This window comes from Anomaloglossus baeobatrachus, chromosome 5 (genome assembly GCF_048569485.1).
Source record: "Anomaloglossus baeobatrachus isolate aAnoBae1 chromosome 5, aAnoBae1.hap1, whole genome shotgun sequence".
Lineage (NCBI taxonomy): Eukaryota > Metazoa > Chordata > Amphibia > Anura > Aromobatidae > Anomaloglossus > Anomaloglossus baeobatrachus.
In genome coordinates, this window is record NC_134357.1 from 138,146,017 (window position 1) to 138,164,270 (window position 18,254).

Genomic DNA, 18,254 nt, shown 5'->3' on the forward strand with positions numbered 1-18,254 from the left:
ATCCTCACCATGCACCATTATCAAACCGTTTGAAACCTGACATTTAACCTAGGGCCCTGTTCCCCGTGCGTGCTCTAGTCCCAACAATATCTCGGTACCCGTCCTGATGACCTCTCTCCTGTGCCCCAGGGTCATCATTACACGGACCCAGCTCAGGCATGTCTGCACACCTCTCCTGTGTGCTCCCAACTTCAGACTGCCACTGACTGACCCCTCCCACCAGGCTGGCTATACCCAGGGACTCGTTCCCATGGCGACCATCCCCTTATATGGTTAACCCTTTATGCCCTTTGTGGAGAGGAGAACTAGGATTTTAGATGTGTGTTCGTGGAAAAGACACTGGTACTCCAGGTCCCAGGGGGTAGGTCCTGCATCCCCTAGAGCATGCAGTTCCTTGTATTGCCCTGAGGTGCTCAGGGGTGCTACATAATCAGCAGTTGGAAATAAGTTATCTTGGCACTTGACACGTTTTGTTGTATTTACAATCTAAGTCTTGTAAACTCTTGAATAATAATAAAATAAGTTGTTCGGCCCATCAATAAGGAGTGGGACAAACATTTTTCTATACATTTGAATATTTTTCAATTGAAAGTTATAATCTTAGGAATGTCCTGTACTGTGAAACCGATTAAATAATAAGGAATAATGACTTGGTTATTTATTAATTACAATAAAATCATGTGGGAAGGATGAAGATTGCTTCCCATTCAAATTAGATTCTGACAATGTACTTTTTATCGGATTATAGGAAACATGTATACAAATGTACATGCAAATGTTCCCATTACTGAGATAGGAGATAACAGTTGGTCATTAGTGATGAGCGAGTATGCTTGTTACTACTCGGTACTCGCACGAGTATCACTGTACTCGGGCTACTCGGCGGGTACCGAGTAATTTTGCAATACTCGTGCTTTACTCGTGGTCTTCATTTCTGCATGTTGGCGCTCTTTTGAGAGCCAGCCCTCATGCAGGGATTGGCTGGCAGACCACTGCAATGCCACAGCCCTGTTAGTTGTGGAATTGCAGTGATTGGCCGGCCTGCACAGCGTGACCGAGCCTTTATACCGGCCGGCGCGCTGTGCTCTGTACACAGCCATCTCATATTCCCTGCTTTCCACGCCCACAGGCGCCTATGATTGGTTGCAGTGAGACACGCCCCCACGCTGAGTGACAGGTGTCACACTGCACCCAATCACAGCAGCCGGTGGGCGGGTCTATACTGTGCAGTAAAATAAATAAATAAATAATTAAAAAAAACGGCGTGCGGTCCCCCCAATTTTAATACCAGCCAGATAAAGCCATACAGCTGAAGGCTGGTATTCTCAGGATGGGGAGCTCCACGTTATGGGGAGCCCCCCACCCTAACAATATCAGTCAGCAGCTGCCCAGAATTGCCGCATACATTATATGCGACAGTTCTGGGGCTGTACCCGGCTCTTCCCGATTTACCCTAGTGCGTTGGCAAATCGGGGTAATAAGGAGTTAATGGCAGCCCATAGCTGCCACTAAATCCCAGATTAATCATGTCAGGCGTCTCCCCGAGATTCCTTCCATGATTAATCTGTAAATTACAGTTAAAAAACACACACACCCGAAAATTCCTTTATTAGAAATAAAAAACACTAACAAAGTCCCTCATTACCAATTTATTAACCCCGACAAACCCTCCATGTCCGGCGTACTCCACGGACTCCGGCGTCGCGTCCAGCTCTGCTGCATGGAAGTGACAGGAGCTGCAGAAGACACCGCCGCTCCGGTCACCTCCACGCAGCTAATGAAGGGAATAGCGCGATCAGCTGCTGTCAGTCAGGTAACTCCCGGCCACCGCTGGATCCAGCGGTGGCCGCGATTAACCTCAATGACAGCAGCTGATCGCTATACTCACCTCAGTTGGTGCATGGAGCTGACTGGAGCGGCGGTGAGTAGCGCGATCAGCTGAGCTGTCACTGAGGTTACCCGCGGCCACCGCTGCATCCACCGCTGGATCCAGGTAACCTCAGTGACAGCTCAGCTGATCGCTATACTCATCTCATTAGCTGCGTGGAGGTGACCGGAGCGGCGGTGTATTCTGCAGCTCCTGTCACTTCCATGCAGCAGAGCTGGACGCGACGCTGGAGGACTGTGGAGTACGCCGGACATGGAGGGTTTGTCGGGGTTAATAAATTGGTAATGAGGGACTTTGTTAGTGTTTTTTATTTCTAATAAAGGATTTTTCGGGTGTGTGTGTTTTTTAACTGTAATTTACAGATTAATCATGGAAGGAATCTCGGGGAGACGCCTGACATGATTAATCTAGGATTTAGTGGCAGCTATGGGCTGCCATTAACTCCTTATTACCCCGATTTGCCAACGCACTAGGGTAAATCGGGAAGAGCCGGGTACAGCCCCAGAACTGTCGCATCTAATGTATGCGGCAATTCTGGGCGGCTGCTGACTGATATTGTTAGGGTGGGGGGCTCCCCATAACGTGGAGCTCCCCATCCTGAGAATACCAGCCTTCAGCTGTATGGCTTTATCTGGCTGGTATTAAAATTGGGGGGACCGCACGCCGTTTTTTTAAATTATTTATTTATTTATTTCACTGCACAGTATACACACACCGGCTGCTGTGATTGGGTGCAGTGAGACAGCTGTCACTCAGTGTGGGAGCGTGTCTCACTGCAACCAATCATAGGCGCCGAAAAGCAGGAAAGCAGGGAATAGGAGATTGATTAATGAGCGGCCGGCTTTTTCAAAAGAGGAAAAGCCCCCGGAGTTTGAACAGCTGTGCAGCGCCGCGGCAGTGATCGGGGAACGGTAAGTAAGAGAGAGGGGGGGGAACTGACCGACAGACTGTGAGAGGGGGACAGACAAGACAGAGAGAGACAGACCGACGGACTGAGGGAGATAGAATAAAAAAAAAAAAATGACCAACATCGCTAGTAAAAAGCACAAAACGTGCGTTTTGGACATCGGAGTGCCACACAAGGTTTTCATGTAAAATCTTTCATGTATTAATCTCAAAAAGTAACATACACCAGCTCTATCTCACTATTGGGTATGTGCCCTTAACATTTCCGCCATGAAAATTCATTTTGGTGTCATTTTGGAAGGTTTTCTGGTGAGTCCGTAAAAATGGCGTAAAACTCGGACAAAATTGTTCAGAGCTGTGACTTTTGAGTGATAAATGCTTCAAGGGGTCTTCCCCATGCTGTTGCCATGTCATTTGAGCACTCTTCTGAGACTTTTGTGACATTTTTAGGGTTTCTCCATGCTGCCGGGGGGTCATTTCACAAAAATACTCGGGTCTCCCATAGGATAACATTGGGCTCGGTGCTCGGGCCGAGTACACGAGTATCTTGGGAGGCTCGGCCCGAGCTTCGAGCACCCGAGCTTTTTAGTACTCGCTCATCACTATTGGTCATATAATTTTCTGTAGAAAACTGTAACTGTTGTTTCAGGAGAACTTGCAGCAGAATGTCTGTATCTGTCTCCCGCTCCTCCCTCCTCTTCACCTTCCTTTCTCCATAAAAGTTTATTAGCACCAACTGTAATATTATTTTTCAGTGAAGTGAAAATCTGTCTTCACTGAACACAAATTTTAATCATGAACTTAAGCGGGCTTTACACGCTGCGACATCGCTAAAGCGGAGTCGTTGGGGTCACGGATTTTGTGACGCACATCCGGCCGCATTAGCGATGCCGTTGCGTGTGACACCGATAAGCGATTTTGCATCGTTGCAAAACCGTGCAAAATCGCTAATCGGCGACACGGGGGTCCATTCTCAATTATCGTTACTGCAGCAGTAACGAGGTTGTTCCTCGTTCCTGCGGCAGCACACATCGCTGCGTGTGACGCCGCAGGAGCGAGGAAGCTCTCCCTACCTGCCTCCTGGCCGCTATGAGGAAGGAAGGAGGTGGGCGGGATGTTACGTCCCGCTCATCTCCGCCCCTCCGCTGCTATTGGGCGGCGGTTCAGTGACGTTTCAGTGACGTCGCTGTGACGCCGCACGGACCGCCCCCTTAGAAAGGAGGCGGTTCGCCGGTCACAGCGACGTCGCTGGACAGGTAAGTATGTGTGACGGCTCTGGGCGATGTTGTGTGGCACGGGCAGCGATATGCCCGTGTCGCGCAACAGATGGGGGCGGGTACCCACACTAGCGATATCGGGACCGATATCGCAGTGTGTAAAGTAGCCTTTAGAGTGAAAGATGAATCCAGGAGGAGAAGGAAGCAAGTTTCTGTGATCACATATGTTACAAAGTTTCTTATTTTTATGGTAATAGAAAATGAGTGGGACTCAGCACCAATATGGATGAATAAAAATCTTCATGCTTTATTTGAAAAGTTTAAAAATAAAGAAAAGGGTCACAAATCATCCAAAATCGCCATGCGACTTGCCGTGCGGCTTGATGCGTTTCGGACACAAAAGGGGAATTTAAAAACAGTCCTTAATCATAAGCCTTGGCTTATGAATTTTTATTCATCCATATTGGTGCTGAGTCCCACTCATTTTCTATTACCGTTTACTCTGAAGCTGGACCTGCCTGTCCGCAGGACTACGTGCATCAACCGCAGACTGGAGGACCTTACATGGGTGAGCTGAATACTTTTTTTCTCTACTTTTCTTATTTTTATGTGCACTATTGATTTATGAGTTAAAAATTAAAATCATAATTATTTTTTAAATATTAGGAAAAAAATTTAGCTTTGATTTTAAATATCATGTTGTGCACACCTCTGTACTATTGTTGTTCCTTAGTTACAAGTTACAAACAAACTCTGTGGGTAGTCTGTATCATAGGGTGTGATATGGTAACTAGGAGTAGGGGCACCTAGACTGCCCCTCAGACTAGGGACCCTAAGCTGTCCTTTATTCCAGAGGTACGCCAATTAGCGACGAGGTCTGGACCGCCAATGTACCACTGACTCCTGAATAGCCTTGGTCTAACACCCCCTCTCTCCCACCCCCAGAGAGGGCTGAGACAGGACTAATAAATGCACAAATATCGACAGACAGGAGAAAACCAAGACTCAAACTCATTGCAAGCACACACAGGGGTAAAGACAATACATGCTCAGAAAGAAATAAAGTACATTGAGGAAATAAACAACAAGGATATTTCTACTGCACAACATATAGCATACAACAGTTCACCAACAACTCTATCACCACGCACAAAGGCTGGAATCGCTGGAGCAAAGCTAGAGCTATATTCGGCATGAGGGACAAGGTTCCCCCATCTTAAAAAAAGGTGGAGGAAGCTGTGATAGGTCTTCAACAATTTGTGACTCCAGCAGTAATTCAAAACCCAGCAGGTTTTAACTCCGGCTAGACCAATCACCAGTGAGCACAAAACTGGTCGACGCCTGGCTCTGACACAGTGACTCAATAGCACCAGGTGTCATGTCAGACTCTGCGGTGTGAACAGAGCATGAAGACACCAAGACACCTGATGAGATTAGAGCAGAACACCGCATGACTGTCAAGTTCTGCAGCCATGTTTAACTCTACTCCTTTTGCTTCCTTCTCAGCAATAAAGCAGACGCTGACAACAGGGTAAACGAAGTCTCTGACTGCCGCAGTCTCCTGAGGGGAGCTCGTCTGGGTCCCGTCCCCTGCAGCACCGCCTGGTGGTCCGTAATCTACCTCCTGGCACAGAATTTAGAGTGTCCTTTGTGGCCTGTCAGCTTGGAGCTTTCTGGTCCCCGCTCCCCACTATGGCTAAGTGAAGGAGCCTGCCCTCAGCAGCTCACGCTTGGGATTTCAAAGGGCCTCTTGTTTGGAAAGCCCTATTCCCCTTGTTGCGCTAGTGCCCCCGGTCTCTGAGCTTCGTGGGAACAGCCCATAGAGGTCCACTTCTCCACAGGTTAATTGCCGGGTCACCTGAAGCTTCTCCCCGACCTAGGTTCCGTGTACCCCATCATGCCTTCAGTCCTGGACCGGTGATTAGGCTCAGGCTGCTGACCGTCCTCCAAGACAGGTCCCAGGCACCTAGCATCAATCCCCTGCGATCGAGGGTCCGACTCCTCTATGTCCAGACTACCATCTGCGACCTAGTCTGCTTACCCCCTGGGAGCAACAACTCCCAGCTTCCTCAGAGCTCCTCACAGCTCAAGGGCTACCACTCGACTGACTTAACACCTTCCACCTACCTGCCTGACTCCTAGGTGGGCGGCCCTATTCCTGCTTAAGCAGCCCATTGGTGTGCCTGACAGGTGTGGTGCAAAGTGTATCTAGGATTGTGAATGCTGGTGGAGGCGGTACCGCAAGATAGGGACCCAGAACCATGGAGGTTTGAGCCCTGCACGGGGAGAGAAAGATTGTGCAGAACCCTGTGACGACCTGAATAGTGCAGGGCATCACACTGGGATAACTACAAAGGTAATAGAATGCTGGGGGAAGTTGGATTTGCACTTGGAACCTATTGGAAGGGGGGACATGTGATGAAGCAGAACTGACCTGGTAATTTGAAACATTCATGACAGGAACTATTTCATATTCTCTATATCTTTCTCAGCAGATTCTACTGTTTTCAGCCATACTGATATTTCCATATCTCCAGACCTGTCAATGCATTAACTAATTGACAAGCACACTAACAGCGCTCTGTCTCACATTTTAAAGGAAACCTGTAAGCTGATTCATGTAGCTCGAACCACAGGCAGTGTGACATAGAGCCAAGTTCTTCTATTGCAGCCATTTATTATTCCCTCGGAAACACTGTGACGAGTCCTGCTTCTCCATCTTTTTTTTCTCCTTGACTGACAGGTCTCTAAACATACAGGAAGAGACCTGTCACAAAGGGGAGCAGTGTAAAGTGAAGCCGCCAGGATCTTCTCTTGTGGAGCAGTCATTCTAGTCGCATTGTCCCCAGTCAGCGTTTTAAAGTATTTTTTCCGTGAAATGCCACATTGCAATAGCGGAGCTGCTATCTGAGTTACGCACTCAGTGATTCAGAGCTTGTACAGATTAGTGTCTTTGTAATGATCATTATTTTGCATTACACTGCTAAACTGTTCATGTTACTATCTGTGCTTCACACAAACTGATATATCACCTATAATGTATATGATTGGTTGTAGTCTTCCAATATGTTTATAAAAAATATTGGCTGTCCTTGATTATTTTTTGATAAACTGTTCAGAAAAATTAAAAAGCACTGGTAACTGGTAACACTTGTGGGGAATGGCTGAAAGGATCCTTGTTTACTGTATAAAGTCGTGGTGAGAAAATCCGTATCATAAGTGCAACAGAGGTGAGAGGCAATTCATAAATGTAGGGTCCGTCCACAAAAAAATGGATGTTTGTTTCTTTGGCCCATCGAGTTCAGCCGAAAAAACATGCATGTATGGTCAACCGTTTCTTTGAGATGTTACGGCAGTTTTCCAGGTAAAGCAGCGAGTCAATCTCTCTGTATAACAGAAGTCATAATGTTATTGAGAGCAGGAAAGTATCATTTGTAGCAAACAACAAATATTTGCATTAGTTTATCCTATTGTAATCATATAGTAAAATCAGTTTTTATGCAGCTATATAACATATTTCTTGTTTTTCAGGATGGCCTTTCGACAACATTATGTGTAAGATGAGTGGTCTTGTCCAAGGAATGTCTGTGTCTGCATCTGTCTTTACTTTAGTGGCCATTGCAGTGGAAAGGTATGTATAAAATGTTTTCACTATATATTGTTTATTATTTATAGTGCATATTAAAACAATGATGAAAAATAATTAATGACATTAGGGTTTCAGACTGCAAGTACTTTATTTTAGCATTTTTACTTACTACTTTGACCACTACATTTACTTCAAAAAGATGTGTTTTTGTTAAGTGCAGGTAAAATATATCTTTGTACCGTGTTAGGCAGTACTCCTTATCTATGAACTGCTGCAATATTTACTGCCACAACAGTTTGTCCCCTTGCCATGCTAATAGTTCTGCTTCACATCACTTGTCTAATTTACTGCTCTATTCTATGTCCTGTTGTGTATAAATATGTGACTCTTCAGATTTTGTGTTATACTGAGCCTGATGAAGAGACCTGAGTAGTCTCAAAAGTTAGCTATATACACTCTGTGCAGAATTATTAGGCAAATGAGTATTTTGATCACATGATACTTTTTATACATGTTGTCCTACTCCAAGCTTTATAGGCTTGAGAGCCAACTACCATTTAAGTAAATCAGGTGATGTGCATCTCTGTAATGAGGAGGGGTGTGGTGTAATGACATCAACACCCTATATAAGGTGTGCTTCATTATTAAGCAACTTTCTTTCCTTTAGCAAAATGGGTCAGAAGAGAGATTTGACAGGCTCTGAAAAGTCCCAAATTGTGAGATGTCTTGCAGAGGGATGCAGCAGTCTTGAAATTGACAAACTTTTGAAGTGTGATCACCGAACAATCAAGCGCTTCATGGCAAATAGCTAACAGTGTCGCAAGAAGCGTGTTGGGCAAAAAAGGCGCAAAATAACTACCAATGAATTGAGGAAAATCAAGTGTGAAGCTGCCAAGATGCCATTTGCCTCCAGTTTGGCCATATTTCAGAGGTGCAATGTTACTGGAGTATCAAAAAGCACAAGGTGTGCCATACTCAGGGACATGGCCAAGGTAAGGAAGGCTGAAAAATGACCACCTTTGAACAAGAAACATGAGATAAAACGTCAAAACTGGGCCAAGAAATATCTTAAGACTGATTATTCAAAGGTTTTATGGATGATGAAATGAGAGTGACTCTTAATGGGCCAGATGGATGGGCCAAAGGCTGGATCATTAAAGGGCAGAGAGCTCTACTCCGACTACGATGCCAGCAAGGTGGAGGTGGGGTACTGGTATGGGTTGGCATCATCAAAGATGAACTTGTGGGACCTTTTCTGGTTGAGGATGGAGTGAAGTTCAACTCCCAGACCTACTGATAGTTTCTGGAAGACAACTTCTTCAAGCAGTAGTACAGAAGAAGTCGGTATTGTTCAAGAAAAACATGATTTTCATGCAGGACAATGCTCCATCACATGCATCCAACTACTCGTGGTTGGCCAATAAAGGTAAAAATAATAACATGGCCCCCTTGTTCACCTGATCTGAACCCCATAGAGAACCTGTGGTCCCTCATAAAATGTGAGATCTACAGGGAGGGAAAACAGTACATCTCCCGGAACAGTGTCTGGGAGGCTGTGGTGGCTGCTGCATGCAATGTTGATCATAAACAGATCAAGCAACTGACAGAATCTATGGATGGTAGGCTGTTGAGTGTCATCATAAAGAAAGGTGGCTATATTGGTCACTAATTTTTTGGGGGTTTGTTTTTGCATGTCAGAAATGTTTATTTCTAAATTTTTGTGCAGATATATTGGTTTACCTGGTGAAAATAAACAAGTGATATGGAAATATATTTGGTTTTTATTAAGTTGCCTAATAATTCTGCACAGTAATAGTTACCTGCAAAAACAGATATCCACCTAAGATAGCCAAATCTAAATAAACCCCACTCCAACTTACAAAAATATTAAGCTTTGATATTTATGAGTCTTTTGGGTTGATTGAGAACATAGTTGTTGATCAATAATAAAAAAAATCCTCAAAAATACAACTTGCCTAATAATTCTGCACACAGTGTATTACCATCTTTTCAGTTAGCCATTAAAAGGTATCAACCACCGATGACTCTCAGTTGTTGTAAACATTTTTTTGTTAAGTGGAATTTATCATGCATTAAATTTAGTCTAGGTAATCTTTCTTAATTGCATTGACATATACACTATATATACTGTGTGTGTATATATATATATATATATATATATATATATACATAAATGTATTTTTTATTTTACTTTTTATTCTTCTCTAAAGTAAATCGAACTGTCCTGTCCTGTAAAGTTGGTGGAGGACATTTAAAAAAGTATTAGTGTGTAAGCTGTCTGTATAAAGTGTGTTCTAAGCTTGTATGGTGTGTTTGTGTCCGTTGCACTCTCAATTTGAAGTAATGTGTGGGATCTTGTTTGCCACCATTCAGTAATGTTTGTAAGTAAAAAAATAAAACATTTTCTATAACTTTGTTGGTTTTACGCCTTGTGTCCGCCAACTTTGGGACTACTAAATAGAGTTTGAATTTATGTTGAGATTTTGTCAGTGACAGCGCCAGACAAAAATAACCTATTTATGAGCTAATAGTTTTGCATTCAACAAAATAGTTATAATCCCCAACCCACCTGATTTTTTTGTTTAAGTGACTCAATGCTTCATCTTATGGATGAATAGTTATGCTCACTGGTTTTCAAATACATTTTAGGCTATGTGCGCACTGGGAAATGGAATTTTCTTGAGAAAATTCCGCATGCTCTCAAAGATTACCGCACCCGCGGTAAAAAACCGCGGCAAACCGCACCCGAAAACCGCATGCGGTTTGCCGCGGTTTCACCGCGGTATTGTTTGCGGTATTGCCGCGGTTTTGCCGCGTGCGGGTTGGGATGTGCTTTATTGCATTCAATGCAATAAAGCACATTAAAAAAAAAAAGTCATTTAATTCTGAGATAGTAGATAGATAGACAGAAGAATAAATAGAGGGATAGATAGATAGACAGACAGATAGAGGGATAGATAGATAGACAGAGGACAGATCGCTGCATTTCCCACGGTCGGCAGTGAGTTCACATTACCGGCCGTGGGAAATGACCGGTAATTACCTCTGCTGTCTGCTGCATTCATTCAGCGCTGTGTCTGTGACAGTCGCGGCTGGATGTAAGCAGCGCAGGACCTGTGGATTACGCCGGAGCTTTGGTGCGGGAGGGGTTAATAAAATGGTGAACGAGGCTTGTTTGTTTTATTTAAAATAAAGAATTTTTCGGTGTCTGTGTTTTTTCACTTTACTTACGGGTTGATCATGTCAGCCGTCACATAGACGCTGCCATGATCAAGCCTGGAGTTAATGGCGGTGATCCACCACCATTAACCCCTTGTATTACCCTGCTGCCACTGCTACACGGTGGCAGGAAGAACCGGGGACACGCCGGTGCTGCCGCATAATGCATGCGACAGTGCCGGGGCAGCTGCGGCTGATATTCTCGGCTGCGGGAGGGGGAGTGAGGCGGGGGACATTAACCCTGCCCCTCTCCCTCCCCAGCCTGAGAATACCGGGCCGCCACTGTGTGCTTACCTCGGCTGGAAGGTAAATATACAGCGGAGCCCACATTCTTTGTTTTCTATATTTCCGTTTTCTTTCTATGTGTGTTCTATGTGTCTGTGTCTGTGATCTATGTCTGTGATGTCTGTGTGTGTGTGATGTGTGTGTTTACCCTCTGCATGGCTTCCTCTTCCTGTAATGACATCACTTCCCTGCAAAACCGCAGACAAGCGATGTACATTACCGGAGGTAAACTGCGAAATACCGCAGGGAATAACGCAGGAAAACGCAGTGAACCGCGCAGAATTTGCTGCCTGCGTTATTCTCTGCGGGATTTCACGATTACATTGGAGTCAATGGAGTGAAATCCCGCAGCGACGTGCGGAAAAGAATTGACATGCAATTGTTTTTGCTGCGGGAGTCCCGCAGCAAAACATGCAGCTGTCAAATTCCGCCTAGTGTGCACAGGATTTTTTTTGCCCATAGGTTTTGCTGGTGATTCACTGCAGAGATGTTATGAACATTTTCTGCAGCGAAACATGCAGCAAAACCGCAAAAAATCCGCAGCAAAATCCGGTAAGTGCGCCTTAAAAAGGATTTTTTTGGTAGATACAGTCAAGTGTTGGCACCCTTGAAATTGTTTGAGAATGAAGTCTTTTGCCCAGAAAATTATTGCAGTTACACATGTTTTGTCATATACATGTTTATTTCCTTTGTGTGTATTGGAGCAACACAAAAAAAGGGAAAAAAGGCAAATTAGATGTAACCTCACACAAAATCGCAAAATTGAGCCAGACAAAATCATTGGCACCTTTCCAAAATTGTAAACAACGTTGTTTCAAGCATGTGATTCTCGTTCAAACTCACCTGTGGCAAGTAACAGATGTGGGCAATATGAAAATCACTCCTGTAACCAGATTAAAAGGGGAGAAGTTGACTCAATCATTGGGTGCCTGATTGTGCCACACTAAGCATGGAGAATAGAAAGAGGAGGAACTGTCTGAGAACTTGAGAACTAAAATAGTTGAAAAATATCAACAATCTCAAGGTTACAAGTCTATGTCCAGAAATCATGATATTTTTTGTCCACGGTGTGCAATACAATCAAGAAGTTTACAACCCATGACACTGTAGCTAATCTCCCTGGACATGGATGGCAGAGAAACATTGATGAAAGTTTGCAATGCAGGATATTCTGGATGGTGGATAAACAGCCCCAATCAAGTACCAAAGAAAGCCGAAATCAAGCTATCCTGCATGTTCAGGCTGCATCCGTGTTAACGTGAACTATCTGTCTACATTTGAATGGAATTAAATGCTATGGCAGGAGACACTGCTGACACAGAAACCTAAAAAAGCTAGACTGCAATCTGCCAATATGTACATGAGTAAGTCAAAATCTTTCTAGGAAAGCATCTTGTGGACAGATTAGACCAAAATAAAGACATTTATCAAAAGGTACATCATTCTACTGTTTACCAAAAAAATAATGAGGCCTACAAAGAATAGAAAAAAGGACAACCCCGGCACACTACAACTCCCAAGAAAAGGCAAAAATGCGATGATTTAGTATGCAATTTCTTTTTATTAATCAAGTTTTCAGTGTCTTTTTGCGAATATGTGTTTGGTCCAAAAACAATTGACGTTTCGGCCTCCTGGCCTTCGTCACACTGGACTATTATCATGTAATATCAAGTGTATGAAGACACTCGGCTGAATGCCGGTAACTAGAAAGATGGAAGGAGTTTCATATAACCTTCACTGTGATTGCTTGCATACCATATGGTGATAAAGGTATATTGCATCAAAGGCACTTGTGCAGGCTCAAGGGCTCTATGTTGGGTGTGATAGTCGAATGTACTATGGAGTCCAAACCTATTAGTATGGTGTCATACAGGGCCAGCGTATGTTAGGTTACATTGACACAGGGCAATAGCCATTAAATGGCGCTTATCATTGGATCCTGCAGGATTGCAGTAGAATATGTGGACTGTGGCAGCTGGAAAGCAGACCAGTATATGATAGAGCAGACCTGGGCAAGGGGCGGCCCGCGGGCCACATCCGGACCGCATCCGGCCCGCCTGCTCTCTGTGACCGGCCCGCCCGTCTTCAGCCGGTGCAGTGGAGCCGGGCTGCAGCGTGCCGAGCAAGGAGAGATCCTGTGCAGGTCCGCACAGTCAGTGCAGGCAGCGGAACGCAGGAGTCTTTCCTCTGTTCCCTGCCGGCACTAATTGTCAGTGACACACGCGCGCGCTCTGACGTTGTCAGTACTGCACTGCGTGTGTCATTTCAAAAGTTCCCGCCGGGCAGGAGAAGAAGCAGCACAGCAGATGGAATAATTCATCCTGCACTGTAGGACCTGCGATGATGTCACGCCCATGTGACTGTGTGGGAGGAGACACAGGATGCCGGGCAGAAAGCAAGATACTGAATCCTGAAGGAGATGTGGACACATCATGACAGGTAATGAGAAAAGAGGGGACATGAGGGGGAGGGGGGCTGCAGGGTGAGTGCATATGTGGGAACATGGAGCTGCAGGGTGAGTGCATATGTGGGAACATGGAGCTGCAGGGTGAGTGGCATATGTGGGAACATGGAGCTGCAGGGTGAGTGGCATATGTGGGAACATGGAGCTGCAGGGTGAGTGGCATATGTGGGAACATGGAGCTGCAGGGTGAGTGCATATGTGGGAACATGGAGCTGCAGGGTGAGTGCATATGTGGGAACATGGAGCTGCAGGGTGAGTGGCATATGTGGGAAAATGGAGCTGCAGGGTGAGTGGCATATGTGGGAACATGGAGCTGCAGGATGAGTGGCATATGTGGGAAGATGGAGTTGCAGGGTGAGTGGCATATGTGGGAAGATGGAGTTGCAGGGTGAGTGCATATGAGGGAAGATGGAGCTGCAGGGTGAGTGCATATGAGGGAAGATGGAGTTGCAGGGTGAGTGCATATGAGGGGAAATGGAGCTGCAGGGTGAGTGCATATGTGGGAACATGGAGCTGCAGGGTGAGTGGCATATGTGGGAACATGGAGCTGCAGGGTGAGTGCATATGTGGGAACATGGAGCTGCAGGATGAGTGGCATATGTGGGAAGATGGAGTTGCAGGGTGAGTGGCATATGTGGGAAGATGGAGTTGCAGGGTGAGAGCATATGAGGGAAGATGGAGCTGCAGGGTGAGTGCATATGAGGAAAGATGGAGTTGCAGGGTGAGTGGCATATGAGGGAAGATGGAGCTGCAGGGTAAGTGGCATATGTGGGAAGATGGAGCTGCAGGGTGAGTGGCATATGAGGGGAGATGGAGCTGCAGGGTGAGTGGCATATGAGGGAAGATGGAGCTGCAGGGTGAGTGGCATATGAGGGAAGATGGAGTTGCAGGGTGAGTGGCATATGAGGGAAGATGGAGCTGCAGGGCGAGTGGCATATGAGGGAAGATGGAGCTGCAGGGTGAGTGGCATATGAGGGTAGATGGAGCTGCAGGGTGAGTGGCATATGAGGAAAGATGGAGCTGCAGGGTGAGTGGCATATGAGGAAAGATGGAGCTGCAGGGTGAGTGGCATATGAGGAAAGATGGAGCTGCAGGGTGAGTGGCATATGTGGGAAGATGGAGTTGCAGGGTGAGTGGCATATGTGGGAAGATGGAGTTGCAGGGTGAGTGGCATATGTGGGAACATGGAGCTGCAGGGTGAGTGCATATGTGGGAACATGGAGCTGCAGGGTGAGTGCATATGTGGGAACATGGTGCTGCAGGGTGAGTGCATATGTGGGAACATGGAGCTGCAGGGTGAGTGGCATATGTGGGAACATGGAGCTGCAGGGTGAGTGGCATATGTGGGAACATGGAGCTGCAGGATGAGTGGCATATGTGGGAAGATGGAGTTGCAGGGTGAGTGGCATATGTGGGAAGATGGAGTTGCAGGGTGAGTGCATATGAGGGAAGATGGAGCTGCAGGGTGAGTGCATATGAGGGAAGATGGAGTTGCAGGGTGAGTGCATATGAGGGGAAATGGAGCTGCAGGGTGAGTGCATATGTGAAAAGATGGAGTTGCAGGGTGAGTGGCATATGATGGAAGATGGAGCTGCAGGGTGAGTGGCATATGAGGGAAGATGGAGCTGCAGGGTGAGTGGCATATGAGGGTAGATGGAGCTGCAGGGTGAGTGGCATATGAGGAAAGATGGAGCTGCAGGGTGAGTGGAATATGAGGAAAGATGGAGCTGCAGGGTGAGTGGCATATGTGGGAAGATGGAGTTGCAGGGTGAGTGGAATATGTGGGAAGATGGAGTTGCAGGGTGAGTGGCATATGTGGGAAGATGGAGTTGCAGGGTGAGTGGCATATGTGGGAAGATGGAGTTGCAGGGTAAGTGGCATATGTGGGAAGATGGAGTTGCAGGGTGAGAGGCATATGAGGGAAGATGGAGCTGCAGGGTGAGTGGCATATGTGGGAAGATGGAGCTGCAGGGTGAGTGGCATATGAGGGGAGATGGAGCTGCAGGGTGAGTGGCATATGAGGGAAGATGGAGTTGCAGGGTGAGTGGCATATGAGGGAAGATGGAGCTGCAGGGTGAGTGGCATATCAGGGAAGATGGAGCTGCAGGGTGAGTGGCATATGAGGGAAGATGGAGCTGCAGGGTGAGTGCATATGAGGGAAGATGGAGCTGCAGGGTGAGTGGCATATGAGGGAAGATGGAGCTGCAGGGTGAGTGGCATATGAGGGAAGATGGAGTTGCAGGGTGAGTGGCATATGAGGGAAGATGGAGCTGCAGGGTGAGTGGCATATCAGGGAAGATGGAACTGCAGGGTGAGTGGCATATGAGGGAAGATGGAGCTGCAGGGTGAGTGCATATGTGGGAAGATGGAGTTGCAGGGTGAGTGGCATATGTGGGAAGCTGGAGTTGCAGGGTGAGAGGCATATGAGAGCTGCAGACTGACAGAAGGATGTGAAGGGGTGCAGAGTGTTTGAGAGGGGTAAGTTGGGGTACAGGCAGGGTGAAATATGTGGGCAGGGTGTGTGACATATGGGGGTGTAGTGTGTGTGATATGGGGGTGCAGGCTGTATGGGGAGCAGGGTGTGTGACATATGGGGGTGTAGTATATTACAGGTGTGCTATATGGAGGTGTAGTATATTACAGGTGTACTATATGGAGGTGTAGTATATTACAGGTGTACTATATGGAGGCGTAGTATATTACAGGTGTGCTATATGGAGGTGTAGTATATTACAGGTGTGCTATCTGGAGGTGTAGTATATTACAGGTGTGCTATATGGAGGTGTAGTATATTACAGGTGTAGTATATGGGGTGTAGTGATGTAGTATATTACAGGTGTATATAGGGGTGTAGTGATGTAGTATATTACAGGTGTACTATATGGAGGTGTAGTATATTACAGGTGTGCTATATGGAGGGGTAGTATATTACAGGTGTACTATATGGAGGTGTAGTATATTACAGGTGTGCTATATGGAGGGGTAGTATATTACAGGTGTACTATATGGAGGTGTAGTATATTACAGGTGTACTATATGGAGGCGTAGTATATTACTGGTGTGCTATATGGAGGTGTATATTATAGGTGTATATAGGGGTGTAGTGATGTAGTATATTACAGGTGTATATAAGGGTGTAGTGATGTAGTATATTACAGGTGTACTATATGGAGTTGTAGTATATTACAGGTGTGCTATATGGGGGTGTACTATATTACAGGTGTAGTATATGGGGTGTAGTGATGTAGTATATTACAGGTGTGCTATTTGGAGGTGTAGTATATTACAGGTGTGCTATATGGAGGTGTAGTATATTACAGGTGTAGTATATGGGGTGTAGTGATGTAGTATATTACAGGTGTATATAGGGGTGTAGTGATGTAGTATATTACAGGTGTACTATGTGGAGTTGTAGTATATTACAGGTGTGCTATATGGAGGTGTACTATATTACAGGTGTAGTATATGGGGTGTAGTGATGTAGTATATTACAGGTGTGCTATATGGAGGTGTAGTATATTACAGGTGTACTATATGGGGGTGTACTATATTACAGGTGTAGTATATAGGGGTGTAATGATGTAGTATATCGGAGGTGTATTATATAGTGGTGTAGTATAATACAGGTGTATATGGGGGTGTAGTATATTACAGGTATATGGAGGGAGTGTAGTATAATACAGATGTATATGGGGGGTGTAGTATAATACAGGTGTAGTATATAGGGGTGTAGTGGTGTAGTTTATTACAGGTGTAGTATATGGAGGGGGTGTAGTGATGTAAAATATTGGGTAGAACTGAGGTAATTATATTAGTCCGGCCCTCTAAACCAATCCCAATTTCTCATGCGGCCCCATGGGAAAATGAATTGCCCACCCCTGTGATAGAGGAATAAGGCTACTCTATTATGTCAGGCACAAATGGAGGAGTGAAGCTGGTGTAACCGGGGGAGCATGTGGCCGTGACCAAACCGCCGCTGGATGTGTGTTCTATGTGAAGGATCCTGCAGGTGCCACACCACTCTTTGGCCCTCCACACTTTTCTTTTATGCCCGGTCCCCTGAGGAGTCACTTTTTTGTGACGAAACACGTCAGGAGGCATGTGGGGCGGTTGTGCACAAGGACTTAGGTTCAGATGTGGACCGTCCTTGTAAGGACGGGAGTCAAGGGGGCATAGGGCAAGTTACATCAAGCCCGGATTTCAAGCCCCTCTGTGACCCCTCCAATGTGGAAATGCTGTGCAAAACTTGGGAAGATCATCTAAATGGGTGAGATCCTTCCAATTTTTTGCCCTTGTCTGTGTGTTTAATAACCTAAAAGAGGTATAAGGCTATATTCTGTTGCCAGTAACTGTGGGATTTAATGTTGTATATATATATTGTATGCTAATAGCAGGACCACTGTCCGTTATCTCCTGCATTACTGTGCACTATAACAGTCTGACCATATTACCTTAAACACACTTTCTTGTTATCCCCTTACGGTAATTGTCCAACGGTATCCCGATTCAGTGTGAGAATATGGGCCTTGGCTACCCGCAGGGTGATCCAAATCTGTATGTATTTTAATATATTACACAATTTTAAAGATTAAAAGCTAAGTTTTAGATTTATTTCTCACTGGTGCTGTCTACTGACTTACTAAAGCACTAAATTGGTTTTGTAAC

The 18,254-nt window shown here is 45.6% G+C and overlaps 1 protein-coding gene across 1 annotated transcript in view; it reads left to right on the plus strand.

Annotated features, from left to right (window-relative positions):
- NPFFR1 (neuropeptide FF receptor 1) overlaps positions 1–18,254 on the plus strand; it is a 587,767-nt gene that overhangs the window by 516,886 nt on the left and 52,627 nt on the right. The window contains exon 3 of the mRNA XM_075348928.1: positions 7,543–7,642. Within this exon, the coding sequence (XP_075205043.1) occupies positions 7,543–7,642 (100 nt within the window). The remainder of the gene's footprint in view (positions 1–7,542; positions 7,643–18,254) is intronic.